This window comes from Narcine bancroftii, chromosome 5 (genome assembly GCF_036971445.1).
Source record: "Narcine bancroftii isolate sNarBan1 chromosome 5, sNarBan1.hap1, whole genome shotgun sequence".
NCBI classification, from domain to species: Eukaryota; Metazoa; Chordata; class Chondrichthyes; order Torpediniformes; family Narcinidae; genus Narcine; species Narcine bancroftii.
In genome coordinates this window covers 75,244,711-75,270,401 of record NC_091473.1, presented here as the reverse complement: position 1 = coordinate 75,270,401, position 25,691 = coordinate 75,244,711, and the positions used below count along the sequence as shown (strand labels likewise).

General features: G+C 37.3%; 2 protein-coding genes across 5 annotated transcripts in view; one reads left to right on the top strand and one right to left on the bottom strand.

Moving 5' to 3' along the window:
- LOC138763549 (complement factor H-like) overlaps positions 1 to 25,691 on the bottom strand; it is a 613,078-nt gene that overhangs the window by 323,757 nt on the left and 263,630 nt on the right. The gene's annotated exons all lie outside the window — the stretch shown is intronic.
- The window catches only part of aspm (assembly factor for spindle microtubules), a 100,111-nt gene that overhangs the window by 7,229 nt on the left and 67,191 nt on the right, over positions 1 to 25,691 (top strand). For 3 of the 4 annotated variants that reach the window (XM_069937851.1, XM_069937850.1, XM_069937849.1), the window contains exons 3-8: positions 2,503 to 3,760; positions 7,696 to 7,794; positions 10,447 to 10,593; positions 17,306 to 17,554; positions 20,515 to 20,582; positions 20,743 to 20,884. In XM_069937851.1, the coding sequence (XP_069793952.1) occupies positions 2,503 to 3,760; positions 7,696 to 7,794; positions 10,447 to 10,593; positions 17,306 to 17,554; positions 20,515 to 20,582; positions 20,743 to 20,884 (1,963 nt within the window). The remainder of the gene's footprint in view (positions 1 to 2,502; positions 3,761 to 7,695; positions 7,795 to 10,446; positions 10,594 to 17,305; positions 17,555 to 20,514; positions 20,583 to 20,742; positions 20,885 to 25,691) is intronic. The other variant, XM_069937852.1, reaches the window with a different exon arrangement.

The following is a 25,691-nucleotide window of genomic DNA, read 5'->3' as shown; positions in this document are numbered from 1 at the left end:
GAAAAACACCAATGTGCCACTATTTGAGCATGCATCTCTCTTGAACTTCCTGCTTCTTTGGAACCTGCATAATTTTATTCCCTGCCCTTGCTTACAACTTGCATGCTTTCTGTTTCTTGGTTTGCCTTGTGTATATCTGAACTAATTTTTGACCAATGATCCTAATATCTTATTTCATGACATGATATAAGATTAGATTCTTGTGAAATTCCTTGGGACATGATTGCTTTAAATTCAAGTTCTTATTGTTACAAGAAAAAATCCACTTATTTCAAAACATTCCTTTTTAAAATATTTTTATTGAGTTTAACGTGACGATTTATGTACAAGATCTTAATAAAGCAAGGCAAAATAATAACATTAAAGTAAACACACAATATAACAAATTTTAAATTCCATTCCTTATTAAATATAATTGTCTATTAAAATGATAATACATATAAATCAGTTAAATACTATTATAACAAATCACATTATACCTTAATAAAATCTTAAAAAAGGGTATATTATCCAGGATAATCATAATTAAACCCCATAAATACTCTTATCTAAAAGAAGACCCCTAAAACTAACACCAATCTAACCCTGCCCTCTAGTCAAGGTTACAAGAAAAATACAAAGATGGATCAAGTTGTGACCTACGGAAGACAGATGGATCAGCCCTGCAGCACCAAAATCATCTAAAACTTCCAATTATAAAGGGGCCCCATGCCTTTTCAAACTGTAAATTTTTAACTTTAATATTATATCTAATTTTCTCTAAGCTTAGATATGACATTGCATCATGTAACCCTTGTGCAGGAGTCACTGAGAGTTCATCTTTCCATTTCATTAAAACTGCTTGTCTGGCTATCAACATGCTAAAAGCTCAAACTTTCTCTTGAGATGCCGCTAAAAGTTTATCTGATTCAAGTGAAAAACCAAACAGGGCAGTAAAAGGCCATGGATCTAATTTAATCTTAAACATCATCGAGAAAGAATGAAAAATATTATGCCAATATCTTCCTAATTTAGGACACTGCCAAAACTTATGAATCAGTGATGCTTCAAAAATTTTACACTTTTCACAAAATGGATCAACATCTGCATAGAAATGGGATAGTTAAGTTTAGACATTCCAAAATAACTTAATTTTCACTTTTTGATGTTTTTTGATATCTGGTCATAGATATTCCAAGTTCACAATTGACTATTTGATTGGGATACTTTCCCAAAAGGCCTTATTTCTTTTGTTATTGTCGAGTCCACGCTGCTGAAGATCCAGCTGCGCTGGGTGGGTCACGTCTCCAGAATGGAGGACCATCGCCTTCCCAAGATCGTGTTATATGGCGAGCTCTCCACTGGCCACCGTGACAGAGGTGCACCAAAGAAAAGGTACAAGGACTGCCTAAAGAAATCTCTTGGTGCCTGCCACATTGACCACCGCCAGTGGGCCGATCTCGCCTCAAACCGTGCATCTTGGCGCCTCACAGTTCGGCAGGCAGCAACCTCCTTTGAAGAAGACCGCAGAGCCCACCTCACTGACAAAAGGCAAAGGAGGAAAAACCCAACCCCAACCAACCAATTTTCCCCTGCAACCACTGCAACCGTGTCTGCCTGTCCCGCATCGGACTTGTCAGCCACAAACGAGCCAGCAGCTGACGTGGACATTTACCCCCTCCATAAATCTTCGTCCGCGAAGCCAAGCCAAAGAAAGAATTGTCGTATGTAAATTGCTTTCCCAGTTTTCAGAGGAACATAACAAGTGTGAAGAAACTCCATCTTGTTTGTCCTGCTGCCTTGCATGTCCTATTTTTGTTGTTGCCCTCCTTGCAAGTGTGTCAACAACCAAGATTACAACCTGATTTAGTCCTATACTGTACTGAATCATAATATGTTGTTTGCTACAACAGCCTTGTGTTACATTAATACAAGGCAAAAATAAAATTGTCAGTTGTGATCTGAATAGGCAATTAAAGTATTTTTGATTTCAGAATCTGTGATTGAAAACTGGATAATTTTCTCTGGAGCATCAGAGATTTGATAGAAATATATAAAATTGAGAGGCGCAGATGGGTTAGGTAGTCTTTTCCCAAAGATGGCGCTATCGAATACTAAAGGGCATAATTTTGGGTTAAGACGGAGAACTTTTTTCTTAGATAGGGATATGGAACAAGCTCTGAGAGGTGATTGAGGCGGACATGATAGCAATATTTAAGAGGCATTCGGTCAAAAACGTGAATAACTAGGGATAGAAGAATACAAATTATAAGGAAGCAAATGGGATTGGTGTCATGAGCGGCATGGATGTGGTGTGCCGAAGGCCCTGGTGTCATGATGTTCTATGTCTGTTAATTCAGGAAATAGATGGTTCTAAAAGATTAATCATAATTCTTGTGTCCGATTACTTATGCAATATCTAAACAATGAATTTATAGTGATTTATTATTTTTTTTTGAAATGGCGATGCAAGGAAGTTTGAACCCATAATCTTTCTCATGGTGTAAATATTTACTTCTTTAGCGAAGCCTATGGGAATCAATTAAAGGCAAGGAAGTTTCGCAGAGGAATGCTCGGTTGGAAAAAAAAAGAAATCCATCAATTGTGAGCAAAACGATCATTGTATCACAGAAGAAGGATTTTGTGAAAATAGATCGAGCTCTCACTCCTCTTCAGCCATGCGAAAATCTTGGACAAGTTCATAAAAGAATTCCTCGACTTCACAATCTGGTGGATGCTTTAGAGTATGATGATCATGAACAAATGCATCCATTGCCAATATTGCCTCCCTGTCAAGTGGAAGAACTTGAAAATTGTACTTCACAATCATTTAAAAGATTAGTTTCTTGCTCTTTCCATCAAAGTAAAGGGACCTCATTGCAAACAGCTGAGAGCCTAGAAAATGAGAAGCCTGATGAATTGTGTGCATCTGAGCTTGTGAAATCCAGACTGAGTTTGGAGAGTCCATCAACATATATTTTTTCTGCTAAAACACCTCAAAATTTTCTTTGTGCTTCTGCTCCTCAAACTCTTGTCAACAAACGGCGGATTTTAAGCCCTGATTCTTTTGTAAATGATAATTATAATGCAGAAATTGAGCCAATTGTTGAATCATCAGTGCTATCACCAGATCAGTTTCTGAAGGATGCAAGGACGTCTATGAATCAGCCATGGTTAAATAAAGATGAGTATGTTGAAGCCTCCTCAACTGAAAATTTGAAATCTGGAAATTCTTCACTGCGGGAAAGTAGCCCAAGTTTAATTTCAAACCATGGATTGCGTGTTATAAATATAGGAGAATTAAAGCCAGCTACATCTAGATTAACCTTTTGCGTGAATTCTAAAACTTTTGATCTCCCTCAGAAGTCTGAGGCTTGTGAACAAATATATCAGTCCACTGCTCAAACAAAGATGCTCCCGGTTTTCATGACTACAGATATCAAAAATAAACCTGTGGGCTACTGTGAGCTGGAGAACAAAGTGAAACATTCAGGCAGTCATTTTGTTGAAGTCGATTCATATTTCCAGTCAAGATCTGTTATTGATGCAGAGACTAAAACTGAAAACAGAAATCCTAAACTTGCAAGCAGATCATCTGTTCCAAGCAGAAAGAGAAAAAGTTCAGAATATTTGTCAAATAATGCACATGGAAAGGATCTGGATACCAATAAAAGAAAGTTTAAGCGTATCGAGCAATCTGGTATAAAGTCAAATGTTGTGAAAAAGACCACTCTAAAATACACGACTGGAGGAGGAAAACACCCCCAAAAAAGAAAATCTGGTATGAATTTAAGTATTTTGTATTGGGAGAATGTGGGAAATAATAATGAATTCAACAATTTTCAATTGCAGTGTACATACCCTTGTATATTTATACATACCTGGTATATTTAAAACTCAGGAAGGAAGATGCAAATGACCAACATGATTGACTGTTTCGTTTAACATTTATTGAGACTGCATTTATCTCAAGTGGGCAGAACTTGAATCATTGAGCCCAGCATGGTATTTATGAAAAAAACCCTTCAAGTTCTTGTGGCCAGAAACCCTTGCTGTAGATGAACTTAATTGCATGCTGCTATAGAAATGATACTTCATCATTTAAATTTTCAAGATTTTATCTTTGTTGATCATCAAACTTGTAAGAACAGAACTGTTTTGAGTACATGTTATTTTGCACTCCACACTTGGAATAAAGACCTCAATGGCAGAGACATGTTCCATTCTGAAAATAGCTGTTTTACTTTGGTTTAACTTAGTTATCTTGGTACCCATCAATGCATGGTTAAAATTGAAAAGTTCAAATTGAGCACTGCCTATTCTTTACAATTTTAAAACAATGTACAAATCACATAATCATGTCACTTATTAGTTATGACTGATCACATAAGTCCTTGTGTTACAGTGCAAGACATTACATTTTATTATTAGGCCCAATTTAAGATTATAGATAGGGAAAACAAAACACTACATTAATTGGCTATGAAATACCTTCCAAATTAAAATCTGTTTACCTAACAACAGGAGTCCAGTCCTTCCCATTGCCAGTGCAATTTCTTTTCTAGTGCATTAACAAATGTAAATGCACTGACTCCAATAGCTACCTAGGCTAGATTTTCCCTTTCTCCCAGTTTCTTTACTCCACTGCATCCCCATTTTATGTAGTGGATAGAGTCCTCTCTTGTACTTCCTCTGATTCTCAGGCTTCTGTTCTCACCAACACCACCCTCTCCTCAAAGTGTATTAGTGATAGAGTCTTAAAATCTTGCAGAGGATAATTTAAAAAGAACTCACGTCGAGGGAAAAGATGAGGTATGAAAGTACACAAGCTGATATCAAAGAGGATAGAAAAATCTTCACATATATTAAAAAGTAAAATTGATGGAGAAATGACAGAGGAACCAAATGCGTATTTTGCATAAATTTTCACTGCAAGACATTAACAGTGCCAGATGTCAAAGGGAATCAGGCAAGTAAAGTGAGTACAGTTACTATGTTAAGAGAGAATGCTAAGATAGGTAAGTTGTCTGAAGGTGGCTAAGTCTCCCAGTTCAGATAGGATTGCACCTTCATGTTCTGCAAGAAGTAACGGTAGAGATTGTGGAGGCATTGATAATGATCATTCAGGAATCGATAGATTCTGGTATAGACCTGGAGAACTGGAAAATTGCAAATGTCATCCCAATATTCAAGAAAGGAGGGAGGCAGCAGAAAGAAAATTATAGACCATTTAGCCTGATGTCAGTTGCTGGGAAGATGGAGTCAATTGCCAAGGATGAGGTTCCAGAGCACTTGGAGGTACATGACAAGGTAGGCCAAAGCCAGCATTGTTTTCTCAAGGGAAAATCTTGCTTGACAAACTTATTGGAATTCTTTGAAGTGACAAGCAGATAAAGGAGCTGCAGTGGATGTGGTGTATTTGGATTTTCAGAAGGCCTTTGACAAGGTGCCACACATAAAGCATACTAGTGTGAGTAGAACATTGGCTGATTAGCAGAAAGCAGTAAATTGAGATCAGGGATCATATTCGTATTGGCTGCCAGTTGCTAGTGGTGTTTTATAGGGGTCAGTGTTGGGATTACTTCTTTTTACCTTGTATATTAGTGATTGAGATTATGGAATGAATGGCTTTGTGGCCAAGTTTGCAAATGATACCAAAGTAGGTGGAGGAGCACGTCATGTTGAGGAAACAGGAAGGCTGCAGAAGGAGTTGGATTAGAATGGGCAGAGAAGTCCAAATAAAATACAATGTCAGAAAAAGTACAGTCATATACTTTGGTATTTTTTTAAAAAAAAAAAAGCAATGGGCAGATTATTTTCTAAATGGGGAGAAAATTTAAAAAAAAAATACCCAGATGCAAAAGGTTCTGGGAGTCCTTGTGCAGGATGACCTGAAGGTAAAAGTGGTGAAGAAGGTAAATGCAGTGATGTTATTCATTTAAAAAGGAATAGAATATAGGCGCAGGGCTGTTATGCTCAGGTTTTCTAAGGCACTAGTGAGCAGTTTTAGGCTCCTCGTTTAAGAAAAGATGTTCTGACATTGGAGAGGTTCATAAGAATGATTCTGGGAAAGAAAGGATTAACATATGAGGAGCATTTGACAGTTTTTGGCCTGTACTCCTTGGATTTTAGGAGAATGAGGGGTATCTCATTGAAACATTTAGAATGTTGAAAGGCATGGGCAGCTTGTTTCCCCATGGTAGCAGAGTCGAGGACAAGAGGGCACAACTTCAGGTTTAAAGGGCATCCATTTAGAACAGATGCTGAAGAATTTCTGTAGCAGGTGATGAATTTGTTGCTACAGGCAGTTCTGGAGGCTGTTATTGGGTGTATTTAAGGGAGAGATTGATAGGTTCTTGATTAAAAAGGACTTCAAAGGTTATGGGCAGTGGGGCATGCTTAATGGTCTAAATAACCTATTTCTTCTATGTCATTTTAAATGGTCTTTAATGGTCTTTTCTGAGTACTCACCTTTATCCTATTAGATTCTGGATCAAACCCATAATCCTTCATCATTTCATTAGCTTTAACAGGATCCCACCAGCACCCACATTTTATCCTTTCAGCTTTCTGGCAGTCTCTCTCTGCTTCTCTCTTACTGATGTGTTCATCCCTCCCCACCCACTGCTCTGTGACTTCTAGCACTTTTCCCTGCAACTGTAGGGGGTCCAAAACCTATTCTTAATCTCAACCTACAACTCTCTAGAGACCTGAAAAGCCCTTTGAGGTGAAGCAGTCATGTGCCCTTCCACCATCCTCATCCACTGAATTCTGTGTTCCCCATGTGACATCCTCTACAGTGTCGAGACCAAGTAAATACTAGACAGTTGGTGTGCAGAACACCAGCTCTCTGCACAGTGGTAAATCCTGAACTGGCTGTGTGCCATTTCAAATCCCCTTCCCAATCCTCCACCAACCTGTCCATCCTCTGTTGCGTGGTGAGGCCTAATGCAAGTGAGAGGATTAAGGTTTCATTTTCCATCTGGATAGTTGAAAACAAAATGATGTTAACTTTTAATTTCACAATTTCAGATAACCTTTCCATTACCAGCTTTCTCTTCCAAACTACCTCTGGTCCTCCCATTTTTGCCTCCTTTCAACTCACTCCCTTTCCATTGCCCATTTTAATCCCCATCCATTCTTGTTCCTTCCATTCTCACTGTTAACACCAATCCTTTTTACTCACTGGATTCCCTTCCCCATCTGATTCCATCTGCTTTTCATCTATCCCCCAAGGTTTGGCATAGTCATCTAACTTCACTGCAGAAAGCCTTTGTTTTATCACCCTCTATCAGCTCTCCACTATCTCACACCCATGCCCCCTATTGAACTTTCTTTTCTCTCCTATCACACACCTATCTGTCTCCCAGACTTGTCCCCCATCATCCACGTTGCTACATGTGTCCATCACCTATCTCTCCTCAGTTCACTAATCATACTGACACCGGTCCAGCCCCTTCCCTTCTCTCATCTGCTCTCTCATCAGTCAAGGAAGGATCTCAATCCAATATGTCAAAAATTCATACCCCTTCTTTCACACCACACACCCCGAAGCAGCTTGACCCATTGAGTTTCTCCAAGTTTTTTTTGCTCCATATTTCAGTATCTGCAGTCTTTGTCTCCTATCTGTAATGCAAGTTTTGTTTAAACTGGGTTAGTTAATTCGGTTTGTAGTTGGTATATAGTAATATGCTCTATTTTTGTTGATCTCTACAGTTTCTCAAGTCAAATCTTACACTGTTCATGTTAACAGTGGGAAACTTATGCCTGGAGTTCCACAGTCACAGTTAACTTTTCGAAAATTGACAAAGACGGGTAAGGTTATTTAAAAATAATTCAATTTTCCATCATGTTTAAATGCTTGCTCCATAGTTTGTAAAAAAGCTTTTATTGCATTTTAGTTGTTGACCAATACGATGTTTAATCAGTAAAGTTGCCAGATTCTTTGAAATTTATAAAATAACAATGTAATTTTTTTTCAATGTTGTTAAACCTTGAATAATCTTACTCTAGAAATGTTGCATTTCAAGTTATTGAGGGATTTTTAAAAATATTTTTCATTGGCTGCAAGAGGAAGAATGTGAAATTTGACCAAAAATGTAAATAATGCAAATCAAATGATCAAGAAGGGAGATTACTTGAAGTTGGTATTTTCATTTTTTTATTTATTCATTCTATGGAACTTGTTTGTTGCTTGTGTTTACAAGCTGGTGTTGTTAATGTTTAGCATTTATCAATAAGACCTTGCATTGAAATGTTTAATGATTGGCACTGAAAAACACATTAAGGGATATACCATCCTGTATTTAATAAGTACACTATAAACCATTTTGACCAGTCACAAATTTAATCTTGACACACGTTTCTAGTGACATATATTGATTTTATTAGAACAGATAAACAATGTATATTATCTTGCTTCAATTCCATAAAAAGTAAAGCATGAATGATCAGAAGATTCCCCACACTCTGGGTTATCTTTAATGATATGTTCTCCAAATGCATATGTTAGAATACAATGTTTAGGACAAAGGTATTTTTATCCTTATTTGCCCCTGTGCTCCATAGTTTTAAATTTTTAATCAAACAATTTATGTGTCATTAAAGTGCACATACCAGATTATATTCAAAATTATTCATATACATTTTGGTTTGACCATGTTGAAATTACAGCACTTTTCATACATAGTCTTCTCATTTCAGGGGACCATAATGTTTGGGACATTTGACTTCACAGGCATTTCTAAGAACTCAGGTATTTGCTGAGAAATAGGCTTTTGAGCTTTTGATCAACTTTGGAGTCTGTTGTTGCTATTTTTCAACATGAGGGATGGAATTATGCCAATTAAAATCAAAAAGGCATTGAGGTTGAAAAACAAGAATAAAACAGTAGGAGACATTGCCCAAATCTTAGGATTACCAAAATCAATAGTTTGGAACATCATTAAGAAGAAAGAGCATACTGATGAATCAGAAAAGGACTGGAATTCCGAGGAAGACCTCAAATGCTGATAACAAAAGAATTCTCATCATAATGAAGAAAAATCCCCAAACACATGTCTGACAGATCACAACCATTTTTCAGGAGGCAAGTATGGTTATGTCAATGACTACTGTCTGCAGAAGACTTCATGAAAAGAAATGGAGGCTACACTGCAAGACTCAAACCACTAGTTTGCTACAAATGATGGCCAGATTACAGTTTGCCAATAAGTATTTACAAGACCCTGCAGAATTCTGGGAAGACGTTTTGTGGACAGATGAGACCAAGATTAACCTGCATCAGAGTGATGGCAAGAGCAAAGTGTGGAAGCATAAAGGAACTGCCCAAGATGAAAAGCATACGATCTTTGCCATGATTTGCATCTTGCAATGCAGCCTCTATTTCTGTTCACAAAGTCTTCTGCAGACTACATATATATTTGATATATCCACACCTGCCTCCTGAAGACTTTCCGATCTGTCGGATATACATTTGGGGATTTTTCTTCATTATGATGAGAATTCTTTTGTCATCAGCAATGGAGATCTTCCTCAGAATACCAGTCCACTGCAATTACTGAGGTCACCAGTATGCCTTTTCTCTTTAATGATGTACCAAACTGTGAATTTTGGTAATCCTAAGGTCTGGGCGATGTCTCACTGTTGTATTTTTAATTTAGTTTAAACATACAGCACGGTAGCAGAACAATTTGCCCACAAGTCTGTGTAGCCTAATTTATACCCAATTAGCCTCCACCCTGGTATGTTTCAAATTGTGGAGGGAAATTGGAGCCACTGGGTCAAACCCACACAGACACTGGGAGAACGTACAAAATCCTTGCATACCACATACGATTCAAACCACTGTCCCAATCCCTGGTGCTGTAAAGGTGTTGCGTTAACTGCTACGTCAACTGTGCCGCCCTTGTATTCAACCTCACAATGGATTTTTGACTCGTGTTGAAAAATAGCAACTATAGACTCCAAAGGTGATAAAAAGCCTGGTTCTATTACATCTTCACCAATGAAGCAATTAAACATAGCTGAGTACTCACAAACATCTGTGAAGCCAAATGTCCCAAACATTATGGTGCTCTGAATTGAGGGGACTATGTATAAAATTGCTGTAATTTCTAAATGGTCAAAACAAAATGTATATAAATAACCTTAAAATCTGGAATGTGCACTTTAATTGCATGTGAGTTGTTTGAATACAAATTTAATATAATGGAGCATGGGTAAATTAAAACAAAAAGTCTTTGTCCCAACCATTATGGAGGGCACTCTATATTTCAATGTCAATCTAAATTTATTTTCATTGAAATCATAGCTATATGGGGATTCCTTCTAGATGTGTACGTAATGGCCAATGTGTTGAATTCTATTGCATTAGAACATAAGTAAAATGGAAGCTATTGTTTCTTACAACATTTGGATTCAAATTTAATCGATGAGCATTTACGATGGTTACGTGTATTTTTCCAGTAATTCCGCGGCATCCATTGCCATTTGCTGCAAGAAACATGTTTTATGATGAACGATGGAAAGAAAAACAGGAAAGAGGATTCACGTGGTGGTTAAATTTTATTCTTACTCCTGATGACTTTACAGTGAACACTGAGTCCTCCAGAGGTATGGTATAATAACTGTATGATCTTGTATGTTATAAATGTCAATTGAGAAGATGCTTCACATTAAAAGTTGTTTCAGGGTCTTTGACATTTACTCTTTTAGAATAATAATGTAAAGATTTTTTAATGTTGTTTTACCTGTGAACAATACCATTCTAAAAATACCACTTTTCAAGATAATTTGATTTTTGAAATGAGGCAAATTTTCTGGTCCAGTGTTCCAGTGAGTACCCTTCTCGTTACTTCAGGCTAGTCTGATGGTCCTCCAGTCCATCAGAGCACAAGCTGTAGACTATTCAGCCCATAGAGTCTGCCCTGCCATTCAATTATGAGTTGATCCATTTTTCCACTCATCCTGGCATCGCCATAACCTTTGATATCTTTTCTAATCAAGAGCCTATCAATCTCCCTTAAATACACCCCAAGACATGCTTTCAGAGCCACATGTGGCAACAAATTCCATAGATTCACAACCCTCTGGCTAAAGAAATTCCTTCACATCTCTGTTCTAAGTGGATGCCCTTCAATCCTTAACCTGTCACCAAGGGGAAACTACCTTTCTACATCTACTCTGCCCATGCTTTTCAAGATTCAAACTATTTTAATGAGGTTCCCCTCATTCTCCAAAATTCCCGTGAGTAGAGGTCAAGAACTGTCAAACAATCCTTATGTGATAACCCTATCATTCCCCAAATCATCCTTGTGGACCTCCTCTGAACCCTCTCACATGTTAGCATATCCTTTCTTAAATGAGGAGTCCAAAACTACTCGCAATACTCAGTGAGGTCTCACCAATGCCTTATAACGCCTCTTGTTTTCTTTTCTTCTTTAAATGAATGGCACCTTCTTCACCACCACTCAACCTATTAATTTTCTTTCAGGTTATCCTGCACAAGGACTCCCGGGACCCTTTTCATCTGGGAATGTTCTCTTTTCTTTTTTTAAAAAAAAAATGTCTGCCCATTAATTTTCTCTTCCAAAGTGCACGTCCATACACTTTCTGATATTTTATTTGCACCTCTCTTCCCATTTTCCTAATCTGCACGTACTTCTGCAGCCTCCCTGTTTCCTTAACACAATGTGCTCGGCTATCTACTTCGTATCATTTCTAAACTTAGCCACAATGCCATTTGTTTGAAATCTTAAGTAATTAATATACAAGGTAATAAGCAGTGGCCCCAACACCAAACCCTGTGAAACACCACTAGCAACTGGCAGCCAACTAGAATATAACCCCTGAATTATGACTTCCTTCTTCCTGTCAATGCTCTACCCACACTAGTATGTTTCATGTTATATCATGGGCTCTTACCTTGTTATGTAGTCTTAAGCTGTGAAAGGCCTGGAAATCCAAATACACAATGTTTACTCCATCTTGTTTATCTCACCTGCTTTTCACTTCAAAGCATTCCATCAGGTTTGACAAGCAAGATTTTCCTTTAAGAAAACCATACTGGCTTTGGCCTATCTTGACATGTACCTCCAAGTACTCTGTAATCCAATCCTTGACAATCAATTCCAACATGTTCCTAACCACAGATGTCAGCCTATAATTTTTTTTTCATCTTTCCCTCCCTTTAATAGAGAAGTGACATTTGCAATTGTCCAGTCCTCTGAGACCATGCCAGAGTCTATTGATTCCTGAAAGATCATTTCCAGTGCTTCCACAATCTCTACTGCTACTTCTTCAGAACCTGGGGGTGCAATCCATCTGGTCTGAGTGACTTAAAAAACCCTTAGACTATTCCATTTTCTGAGCACCTTCTCCCTTGAAATTATAACTGTGGTCATCTCCCTTTCCTCAAACCCTTTGACATCTGGAACACTACTAATGTCTTCCACAGTGAAGGCTGATGTAAAAATACTCATTTAGTTCCTCTGCCATCTCCTTGTCTCCCATTATTTTTCTCCAGCATCATTTTATAATGTTCCTATATCTACTCTCACTTCTCTTACTCTTTATTTACTTGTAGATGCTTTTTGTATCCTCTTTGATATTTGTTAGATTACTTTCATATTTCATCTTTTTCCTCGAGTTTTTGTTACCTTCTGCAAGTTTCAAAAGCTTCCCAATCCTCTCTTTCCACTCATTTTTGCTTCCTTGTATGTCTCTGTTTCATTGATCATTAGCTTTAGCTTCCTTTGTCAGCCACAATTGTGACATTTTATCATTCCAATATTTACTCTTTTTTGGTATGTATTTATCCTGCACCTTCCTCTTTTATTGCAGAAACTCTGTTCATTGCTGCTCTGCCATCTTCCCTATGAGAGCCCGCTTCCAATTTAGCCAGTTCTTCTCTCGTGCCTCTGTAATTCACTTTACTCCACTGAAATAACGACATGCCTGACATTTGTTTCTCCTTGTTAAATCTCAAATTGTACTCGCTAAAATTATGATCACTGCTCCCTAATGGTTTCTTTGCTCTAATCTCTAATCACCTCTGTTGCATTACAGCCAATCCAGTGCAGCCAATCCCCTAATGGATTCATCAACAAGCTGCTCTTAAAAAGCCTTCGCGTAGGCATTCTACAAATTCTCTCAACACATTCCCAACCTGGTTTTCCCAATCTACTTGTATGACAAAATCCCAGTGACTACCATAACATTGCCCTTCTGTCATGCCTTTTCTACTTGTTGTCCACATCCTGGCTACTGTTTGGAGGACTGTATATAAACTACCAATGTTGTCTTTTTATCCATGCCATTTCTTAACTCAACCTGCTAGGATTCTATATCTTCTATGTCATCTCTTTCTAATGATTTAATGTGATTCCTTAATAACAGAGCCATGCTACCCCCTCTATTTACCTGTCTATTATTTCGATACATTGTTTGGGCTTTCATCTCAATGATGTCCCTCTTTTAACTACTATTCCATAGTGGGTACATTGTGCCAGCCAATGTGGAGCTGTCCTTACAAGGTCATCCACTTTATTTCTTGTGCTGCATGCATTTAAATGCAAAACCTTTAGCCCTGTATTCATTACTTTCTCTGGTTTCCCACATTCAACCCCTTGCCCCCACCCCCCAATATTGGTTCCCATCCAGTTGAAGTCCAACCTGTCTCACTTGTCGAGATCACCTTCCCTTCCCCAGAAAAGGTTCTAATGATCCAAGAACTTGAAACCCTGACCTCTGCACCATCAGTCACTCATTTGACTGCACTATCTTTCTATTCTGATCTTCCCCAACTTGTGGCACTGGGAGTAATCTAGAGATTTCCACTTGGGAAGGCCTGCTCTGGGGAGGGCCTGCTCTTCAGCCTCTGTCACTGGAATTTAGACCATATTAATGATTTTGTTTTGGAGCAGGGATGTGAAAGTTAACTGAAATTACAGCTTTAGAAATCGAATGATAATTTAAAAAAATATATATTTATTGATCAAAATAAATCATACCATCAAAGTCAATATACAAGTAGATACATATTATTAATCCCTTATAATCCCCCCTCTAAGCTACCTCAAAAGAAAATAGAATAGAAGACAAGATCAACTTGTATAACAATCACCAATCATGGAAAAAAAAACTAATACAAATTCAAATCCATATATCTCATATATGGGTTCTAAACTTTAACAAAATATGAATAATTATCATGTAGATTATACGTTATCTTTTCCAATGGGATACAAGACCTCATGTCCAAGTGCCACAGTTGAATACTTAAATCAGTCTCATTTTTCCAAGTAATTGGCAAACATTTTCTTGCCACAGCTAATGCCAATCTCAAAAAAGCAATTTGAAACTTATCTAATTTTAATTCCAAACTCAATTTTTTAACGTAACCCAATAAAAATACCACAGGATTAAGTGAAATTTTAAATTTAAATAAAACTTCTAAAAGTTCCTTAATTCTATTCCAAAAAGGTCACACTGTTTCACATAACCAAGTAGAACGCAAAAAGGAACCAACTTGCTTATGACACCTAAAACATAAATCAGAAGAAATAAATTTATATTTCCTTAACTTCTCAGGAGTCAAATATAACTATTGTATAAAATTATAATGGGCCAATCTAAATCTTGCATTTACTAATTTAGTCATACTATCCTCACATATAGTTACCCAATTATCCTGAGAAATAGATACAGTCAAATATTTTTCCAATTTTAACTTGGATTTCTCCTTCATTCTTTGAAACAAAATAAAATACACAGCCTCATAACAGACCACTACCAACTTGATACTTTTCTGTTCCCACATTTTCAAAAGCTGATTATTTAATGAAAAAGAAAAAAGCTTATTTTGAAACAAAGGAGTTTTAGCCGAAATTTTACCATCGGTACCTATAATTTCATTTTTCTTAGTCCATATTTCCATTAGATGTTTTAACACTGGTAAATTATAACTGTAAAAGCTGAGAATTCCATTTATAAATAAAGTGATCCATTCTCTTATTAATCTGAGACAATTTAATCTTGGCGCAAACCAGAGGTTTATCCACTTCAAGCATTCTATTAATAAATTTCAATTGCAGCAATTCATAATAATTATGAAAATGAGGAATTTGCAATCCTTCTAAAGCATATTTCCAAGTCAATTTATGTAATGACACCCTCGCCATTTTACCTTTCCTTAAAAAAAAAAGTCCTCACCAAAGCATTCAAATTTTTAAAGATAGTGGAGAAAGTTTTTAGTTGGACATTTAATTCTATGTTGTTGAAAAATTCTGACTTTATCAAGTTTATGAGGGATCATACAGTTATTTTTGAAAATAAATGTAGATTCAGTTGATAGTAAATTTGTCTTGTGGGATGCCTTGAAAGCTTATTTGAGGGGGACAGATAATTAGTTATACAGCTAAAATTAAAGAAAAACTATTTGGATGAGACTAATAGAGATTTTGGAAAAAGAATTACAGCGGATTGCTATGGAAATTAAAAAAAAGTTTGTTTAATTTGAAATTGCGGTATAATTCATTATAAACTTATAAATTTGAGAAGTTATTGCAGAAAACTAAACAACATTATTAGGAGTCGGGCGAAAGAGCCCATAAAGTGTTAGTGTTGCAATTAAAGACTGAACAGGCTTCTAGGACAATAAATGCTATTTGGCATGACTCGTTGATTACTTATAAACCTCAAGAAATTAATGATGAATTTAGTTTATTTTATGAGAAATTGTAAACTTCTGAAGCATTGGAAGATAATGCCGAAATCGACACCTTTTTGTCTGATTTGGCTTTTTCTTTAAGGGATGCAGAGATTAAAGACTTGGATGCTTTTTTTAAAACTGTTATAGAGATGAAGCATTGTGGTCAATGCCTGATGGGAAATCTCCAGGAGAGGACAGTTTTACTTTAGAATTTTATTTCAGTATTTATTAATTCCTATATTGATGGATTTTTGAAGCAGGTGACAGAGACAGGTTCTTTTCCAGATTTTTTTTTAAAGAGCGCTTATTACTGTTATTCCTCAGAAGGATAGGGACCCATTAAAAGTGGGATCTTATAGACCTATTTCTTTATTAAATGTGGATTATAAAATTGTTGCCAAGGTCTAGCTAATAGACTAGCTGAATATTTACCTGTTTTGATTCATGTAGATCAAGCCGGCTTTATTTCAAATTCAATATCTGGCTGATAATATTGTGAAGTTGATTTCTGTAATATTTCTCAGGGGCAATCCGGCCAACCTATGGTAGTTGCTTTAGATGCCGAAAAGGCCTTTGATAGAGTGGAATGGAGATTTTTTTGTTTAAAGTGTTGGAAAAGTTTAAAGTTGGGCTGCTTTTTATTTGCTGGGTTAAGGCTCTATACAAAAAATCCATAGAGTTGTGACAAATGGACAGGAATCTTTGTTTGTATTATCTAGATTCAGTAGACAGGGCTGTCCTTTTTCACCATCTCTATTTGCATTGGTTATTGAACCTTTGTCTCAGTTGATTAGACAAGATGGTAATATTAAGGGTATTAAGGTGAAAGCAGATGAGTATAAAATAAATTTATTTGCAGATGATGTTTTTATATATTTAACACAACCTATGCAGTCTTTGGGGAATTTGCATGCGAGACTGGAACAATATGACGAATTATCAGGTTATAAGATTAATTGAGATAAAAGCGAGATAATGCCTTTGGTGGATGTGGATTATTCATCTTGTAAACATATTGTGAAATGTAAGTGGTCTGATTGAATTAAATATTTAGGAATTATAATAGATGATAATTATAATGATTTATATGAATTGAATTATTTACCTTTATTGTCTAAGATTAAATATGATTTAAATCGGTGAAATGATTTATCAGTAACGTTGATAGGATGAGAAAATTGCACGAAAATGAATTTCTTTCCCTGTACAATACCTTTTTCAGTCTATTCCATGTAGAATTCCCCAAAAATTCTTTAAAGATCTGAATGCTTTGGAATGATAAATGTTGTAGATTGTTCGGTTTGTGTCTTTAATTTTTTCCGTTTGTTCAGTCCAGAAGTGTCTGGAGGAATATGGGTTGAACCCATACAAATGGCACCATCTTGGTCAGCATGAACAATTTAAGTCAAAGGTCCTGTGTCTGTTCTGTAGAACTCTGACTCGTATTGCTTAGAATGCACTTGTTTCACAAGTTGATGCAATTCACTCAGTACAAACATTTTTGGATTTGTATTTTTCATAATTCTACAAAGAAAAGAAAATGTTCTTGGGCTTTTAATCGTTTGGCAAAAATTTCTGCAAATTTTCACACTGTTAACTGGCTTTTCTTTACAGTGAACACTGCAGCATTATTTCTCGGTTCTGAGACACAGTACCATAAAATTAGTGTTTCTTCAGCACCAACTAATGAAGAAATGTCACTGAGGGCATATACTGCAAAATGTAGACTCAATCATCTCCGCCGCACAGCCTGCAGATTGTTTACATCTGAAAAGATGGTCAAAGTAATACAGAAACTGGAAGCAGCCATTGAGGCAAAACATCTCCTGGTGCGAAAAGATCGATGTCTCTGGAAAGATTTTGGTAGTATTACAAACATTTAATTCTTGTACAATGTTATTGACGCACCCAAATGATCATTGTTATGCTCTGCAATTCCTTCTTTTCAAAGATGCTTGATTGGAATCAGTATGGGATCTTGTTCACAGAGTTTACCAAACAGACTATTTCTTGGTAACAGCTTAAATTTAAATAGGTGCTATCCATTCTCTTGTGTGCAGTTTACCATTTATAGCAGAACTCAAATTATCTAAAATTGGATTCTCCAAAATCCTAATTTATCAGAATTAAAAAAAAAAAATCAGATAAATGAGGATATCCAAAGCAAATCAGAAATCCTCATTTTCTAAGCCAAATTGACCTCACAGATTTGGAAAAATTTTTACGATGTGAAATTAGAACGACGGTTGACCTCATTTCAGGTAACTTCCTCCTCTCTCTCTTTCAATTTCTTCTTTACTTACCACTATTGACTTTTCTCCGCTCTCTCTCAAACTGAGTGCCACTGTCTCCCAGCCATAAGCAGTCAGAAGAATTTCTTGACCCAGCATCATCGATGAGAGTATCCTCCGGGCAGGAGCGGATTCCTTAGACTGCTGGCAGAAATAAGGACCTCAGGCCCCCAGGAGCAGGGGTAACCTCTGGCTCTGGGCAGGAGTGGGGATGGTGGGCTCCCGGCAGGAGCAGGGCCTCGGTAGGGAAGTGTCAGTGATCGACAGCAGCCAGTACTTTTTTTTTTATTTTGGTGAGAATTAAACATTATTTTATGCTTAAAAAACCTTCCCGTGTTGTTGTTTAAATATTGTTACATGATTTGTTGTTGCTACTAGGCTGTTTTTAAAAAATTACCAATTCTCCCCAAAAAAAAGTTGATCTGACATAGGCCTGGTCCCAACCATTTCGGATGATCAGAGTTGTACTGACCAAATTTGGCCAATCAGTACTTCTATCACTTTCATGTGCAAACTATATGACTCATAAGAACATTAAATATGGTCACAATTTGGCCTCCGACTCTCTTCAAGTTTATCACATGACTATACACGTACAACCCAATGCAACACCATTTCTTCGGACCAGAGTGCAAGCACATGCTTAGTACATAATAGTAACAACTATACATAAATATATAATTTAAAATATGTATGTGTAAATATTTTTGGGACAATTTACTTGATTAAAACGCACTCTTCTTCGATCTCACATTTTATGGGAAGAAGCTATTTCCCAGCCTGGCAATCCTGATTTTGATGCACCTGAACCACCTTTTGACTGTGTGTGTGTGTGTGTGTGTGTAAAAGATACTGTTTGCTAGATGGAAAGGATCTTGTATAATTCTTCGAGCCCAATTTAAACATCGTTCCCTGTAGATCTCAACAATAGAAGAAAGGGAGACTCTAGTGATCTTGGCCTTTTTGATGATCCGCTGTATAGATTCCAGTCTAATGCTTTTTGCAGCTCAGCCTACTGAATCCTTAATTCCCCTACTGTGCAAAAATCTCTTAAACTCTGCTTTAAATATATTTAATGAGACATCTCTACTGTTTCCTTTGGCAAATAATTTCAAAGGTTCTCTGGGAACAGCAGTTCCTCTTCATTGCTGTCCAAAATCTACTATGTTCTCTAGTTCTAGTCTCATCTACCAGATAAAACAACTTTCCTGCCAGCATCTTAACTATTCTTTTCATAATTTGATGTCTGTAGGATTCCTTCTCATTCTTCTGAATTCCAATCAATATAATCCCAAGTCACTTTTTCTCTTGTAAGCTAACCCCATCACCTGAATCAACCTGGTGAACCTCCTCTGCAGAACTGCATGCAGTACTTCAGGACCTGTACAGTTAAAGGACCTGTACAGTTTCCTCAAAAAAAAATCCCTGCTTTTAAATTCAATCCCTGTTGCAATGAAGGCCAACATTCCATTTGTCTGCTTGATAACCTGTTGCACCTGAAAACCAACCTTTGGTGATTGATGCACAAGCACTTCAAAGTCCCTCTACAAATCAACATGCTGCAATCTTTCACTATTTTAATAATAATCTTCTACTCCTTTCAAAGTAGATGAACTACATTAACCAACAGTCTACTCCATTTAGCATGCCCTTGCCCACTCACATCATCTATATCCAGCATTTTCTAACACTCCTGGTGTTGGACTTCCCTATAATTGGATGTTTTATTTCTAGTATTAGGTTTATCAATCTCCAACCTTCAGTAGCAGCTTCAACATCTCAGGAATTTTGGAAGATAACCACAAATGTAACTACAGTATGTTTCATATTATCCAAAGTGCTTGGAACCTCACCTATTGGATAAGTGGATTTTTTGGATATTTGAAAATTTTCTTTAAGCAGGCCAATAGCATCAGGAGAATACTTGCATCCCTGATCCCTTGCATTCCTGGGAGCCGGAAGTCTCACCTCATCTGTAAGCAGTAGGAGATTACACAGGGATTGTCCTCCAGCTGAATTTCAGTTGCAGCTTGGCTCGGGCGGGGAGAGAGAGAGGCAACGCAGCTCAGACAGGCAAATGGGGAGAGAGTGCCATTGCTTCTTTACCCTTCACCGTACTTGGTTCTCCTCTGACTCAGCATCATCAAGAAGAGTGGCCTCGTGGGCAAGAGCGAGGACCTCCTGCTCCCAGACAGGATTGGCAGCGGTGGTGGGGAGGTGTGAGGATTGGCGATGGTAGATTTTCCATTTCCTTCTGTTAACTGATACAAGTATTCTGCTGATGCAACTCAGATGCTTAAAGCCATTATTCAGTTATCTGAAAAACAAGTTTCCAAGCTTTTCTGATAACCAGAAACCGTGTACAAAGCATACATTTTCTTTACTATGGGCTATACTCCAACTTGTGCTTTTTTTTCTAAATTAATTGCTTTTCACATGTCACTGCTAAACTATATTTTGTTTGTAATTTTAATTTTAACATTGAACATTTTTGAATGGGTATTTACTGTTTGTTGATGTTCTTCTCTATAGGGCATCGACAGAAAATCCTCAAATGGCTTTTATCATTTAACCCTCTGTGGTTGCGAATCGGACTAGAGGTAGGGTTTTATTTGGTATAATTAAAAATTAAAGAGTTTTGTTTTTTTTCTTTTTTTAATCACACATTTCTTTGCTTCACAATGTTTGGTGTATATAACTGTATAAGAAAGATTTGTTTAGTGTCCTTGTTTAAATTCTTCAGTTTCTTTTGTATTTTAGTGTGTTTTTGGTGAACTGATTCCATTGGAAAGCAACAGTGATGTTACCGGGTTGGCTAAATTCATTTTAAATCGCCTACTTTGGAACGCTGACATAGCTGCAATGTACAGTCATCCAACTGTACCACACTTGTATCATGATGGTAAGTAATTTTGTTTTTAATGTATGGATTGATTTCCAATATAAAATTGGCACACCATTCACCATTGAAGCAAATGGATGTATTTCTGAGAGAGTTTGGAAAGTTGCATACCAAATTTTGAGAGTGCTCCGTTTTAGATTGTGAAAATGTATCATTGATATTTAAAGAACTTTGCATTAGATAAATTTTTCATTGCTGTATAACCTCTTTAAAAAGCTTTTTATTTGCTTCATTCTCCATTTTTAAAATATTTATTCACTCTGAAAAGCTATTATTGAAATCTGTTTCCACTGCTGTTTTTATCATCTCTGGTTATCGTCTTCAATTGTCCAGTGGAGTGGCTTTTCTCCACTTTAGGTTTTAAAATTCAATAACATCGAGACGAGCACAATTTACAAGCTAAAGAGGGGCAGATCCCTGAATTACTGGGGATAAATTATGTTTGTAAGATTGATCTTTTATTTTCTGCTTGTGCAACAATGGGATTTTAACTTGCAACTTGAAGTTGTCTCATCCAGTGCCATAATAACAGCTATGCATGTACAAGCAGCTCTTTTGAAGAAGCATGCAGATGTCATTAATGATGCTCACATTTCTGTCATTCTCTTTATTGTGTTTTAGAACGTAGAACACTACAACACCGTATAGGCCCTTCCGCCCTCTATGTTGTGCCAATCTGTATATTCCTGCCAAGAAGAACTAAACCCTTCCTACTTCATAACCCTCTATTTTTCTTTCATCCATGTACCTGTCTAAAATTCTTTTAAATGCCCCTATTGTTTCAGCCTCTATCATCACCCTTGGCAAGCCATTCCAGGGATTCACAACTCTCTGTGGTTCTTTTTTAATAAGCTTATCCCTAATGTTTCCCCTAAACTTTCCACCTTTTACTTTGTACAGATGTCTTCTAGTGTTTGCTGATCCTGTCCTGGGAGAAAGGTACTGGCTGTCCAACTTCTCTATGCCTCTCAGAACCTTGTAGACCTCTATTAAGTCACCTCTCCTTCACTCCAAAAAGAAAAGTCCTATCTCTGCTAACCTTGCTTCATTGCTTCATAAGACTTACTTTCCAATCCAGGCAACATCCTGATAAATCTCCTCTGCACCCTCTCCATAGCTTCCACATCTTTCCTATCATGAGGTGTCCAGAACTAAATATTATACTCTAAATGTGGTCATACCAGAGAGTCTTTAGAGTTACAACGTAACCTCTCGACTCTTGAACTCATCCCCCTAGCAATGAAGATCAGAATCCCATAGGCTTCCTTAAATATCCTATGTGGTGACCTTGTATGGATTTGGAACCCAAGGTACCTCTGTTTTTCCACACTCTTAAATATCTGACCACTAACCCTAAACTTAGCCTTCAGGTTTGACCTTCGAAAATGCATAACCCTTCACTTAACCAGATTGAATTTCATCTGCCACTTCTTGCCCAACTCTGCATCTTATCTCTTTCCTTTTGTAAACTTCATTACTATCCATAACTCCTTCAACCTTCTGAGAAAACTTACTAACCCATCCTTCTGCTTCTTCATTTAGGTAATTTATAAAAGTTGCAAAAAGCAGGGGTCCCAGAACCGATCCCTGTGAAATTTAACTAGTCATTGACCTCCAGGCAGAATATTTTCTGTCCATTACTACTCTGCTTTCTGCAGGCAAACCCATTCTGAATCCATACAGCCAAAGTTCTGTAGATCCCTTGCCTCATGACTTTCTAAAAGAGTCTCATGGGGAATCGTATCAAATGTCTTACTGTAATCAATGTACACCCATTCCTTGAAGAAAGAGTTCCTCCAGCATTTTGCTGTGTTTTTATTAGAATCGGTGTCTGCAGACTTTTGTGTTTTACTTACACCATATCTACTACCAAACCTTCATCAATTTCTTTTATTACACCTTCAAAAAAACTCATTTAGGCTTTGGAGGCACGACCTTCACCTCACAAAGCCACGCTGACTATCCCTGAGAAGGCTACAACTTCAAATCCTGATAAATCCTCTTCTTAACAATCTTCTCCAAAAGCTTCCCCACCATTAATGTAAGACTCACTGGTCTGTAATGGCCAGGATTCTCCCTATTTTTAAACAAGGGGACCACATTTGCCATTCTCCCATCCTCTGGTACATCCCTTGTGGCAAGGGAGGATGCAAAAATCATTGTCAATCCCCCAGCAATCTTTTCCCTCACTTCCCTTAGCAACCTGGGGTATATCTCATCTGGTCCTGGGGACATGTCGATCTTAATGTTTTTAAGAAGATCCAGCGCTTCCTCTTTCTTAGTCTCAACATGGTCCAGCACACAAGCTTGTTCTTTTCTGACTTAACCTTGACCAAGGTTCATTTCTCTGGTGAATATTGAAGCAAAATATTCATTCAGGACCTCCCCAGACTCCTCTGACTCCAGGCCCATGTTGCCTCTTTTATCCTTAAGTGGTCCTAAATCATCTTTCTGTTTTTCATGTATGCATAGAATGCCTTAATCCTATTTGTCAAGACCTTCTCGTGCACCCTTTGAGCTTTCCTTAGTTCCTTCCTTGCTGTGATATAATTCTCAGGAGCCCTTTCTGTTTTTTGCTTCCTAAATCTTATGTATGCTTCCTTCCTCTTAACTAGCTGCCTCACCTCTTTTGTCAACCATCGTACTTTTTTGCTACCATATTTTCCCTGTTGCAGTGGGACAAACCTATCCAGAATTTCTTGCAAATAATTGGAGCTTTGAAACTTCATTTTATCCTTTCCATTTCTTAACTTCTTTGGAAATACAAAGTGATGAACATTTTGAAGCTGAACCTGTGGAATTTGATTTGAAATTTATCTTGCTTTTGATCAGGGATGTCTCCTTTTTCTCACCTGCAATCCAAATTTCCTTTCTTGTTCATAATGGAGATCCCAATGACTTCCTTTTTATATGCCAAAAACAAATTGATCTCCTTTTGCTATCTGTCAAATGTTTGATTGGATTGTGGCCCAGCCCTTTTTATCTTGAGCAATTTACTTGGGATACCAGGATTTTTTAAAAAAGCTTTGAAATTTATTTATTATTCAGTACACACACACACACACACACACACACACACACACACATATTTGCCTTCAAGAATAGTCTTTAAAATTTAATAATTTGTCTCCTTTGTTATCAAATTCATGTTGATGGGCCTAATTGTTTTATTTAGTTTAATCATTTAAATGGAACAATACATCATATATATTGTAACAGATTGTTATATTATATTGTATTTAGAAATGTTTTAAAGAAGATAAATTGTGTGGGTTTTTTAAGTTACACACAGATACAAACACTTCAAAACAGATCTCATTTAAATAGCTGGAGGTCTGCTCAAGCCAGAAAGTCCAGGCTCCGAGTGCCTTTGCAAAAACTTTGAAGAATCCCTATAAGGACTTCACAAATAGGTGTTAATTGGACATGCTGTGAAGTAATGGATTATTGTTTTGGAATACAACAGATGAACAAACTCCGAAGATTGGGTCTGGTGCCACAATCTTGTGTAGTTTGCTATTCTTTGTGTGTGAGTATGTGTGTGAGAGAGAGAGAGAATTCAGTTCTACCATTCTACAGTTCAGCAGCAGTTGGGACTGGAACATGACAAGCTAATAAACTTGTTTAAAACCCCATTTTGAAGACTGGTTGTGAGTTCTTAGTTCAACCTGGTCAAAGACTTTGTGATCCTTACAAGAGGAGAGGACTGGCTATATAAAGTTTCACGTGAAATAAGGGAAAAAAAAAGGAACTCTGATGACCTGAAAATAAAAGGTTGTCATCTGGAAAATCCTAATGGGACAATTTTCTTCCACAAGGCACTGAAGTGGCTGATTGGAAGGAATCAGTTGTGGGTGTCCAATGAGCAACAAATCTCTCTGAAAACCAACAGAACCTTCCTAAGTGGTAACCATTTACCTTTCAGGCACCAAAGCCTGGTGAAGATTCATAAATGTTAAATTCTGTGCACAGGATAAGAATTGCCTGCAACCAGTGAACTTGGAGGAGTGACAATTGAAATTTGGACAGTGGATCAAATAACTTTTCTGAACTCACACACACATTACATACACGTGCGCTTAGAATTAGAAGGGAGTTAAGTTTATAGTAATAAGTTAGAGTTTGATCCTGTTTTCATGCTTAAAGATAATTATAAGTAACTTTTGTTTAAGTAACCATTTGTCTTGGTGAATTTCTATTGCTTCTGGGTTTTGGGTCCAATGGGCTCATAACAGTATCAAATATGGTTTCGCATAAGCCACTTTCAGGTGGCCACAATACCCAACTGTAAAACCGCCTATTGTACTCCTATGCGGCTCTTGGGTGGCCACCTGAAAGTGGAGAACACGACCAGGAGGTTTGCCTACCTAACCTTTTCCTGTAGGTATAATATCTTGCTCTGAGAATCCCTTGTTGTACCTGAAAGCAGCTCAGGCAAAACTGCTAGCAACTTTCAGATGCCTAGCAGGGGATGGGCTGATTAGAGTCAGCTGGCGACCCAACTCCCCAGTGCCTGACAGTCCCCCGGTTGGGGATGACGGGGCTGGGGCGACCGTAGTTTTGAGATTTCTCATCCTGCCCTGAGAAGTTGTTTGAGCTCTTGTAAATTTTTTCCACCTTCGAGGTGCAGGTGCTTTGCAGCTGAATAAGGTGCTCCAGCAGTGGAAAAAAACCTCATGTGGTAGTATTGCTACTCCTGTTTTTCTTTTGGTTTTTTTTTTTGTTGTAGTTTGAGGTTGTGAGATGGTGCTGAATTACCAACCAAGGACCGAAATGGTTTATGATACTTGCTGTGAAAATCCGGACT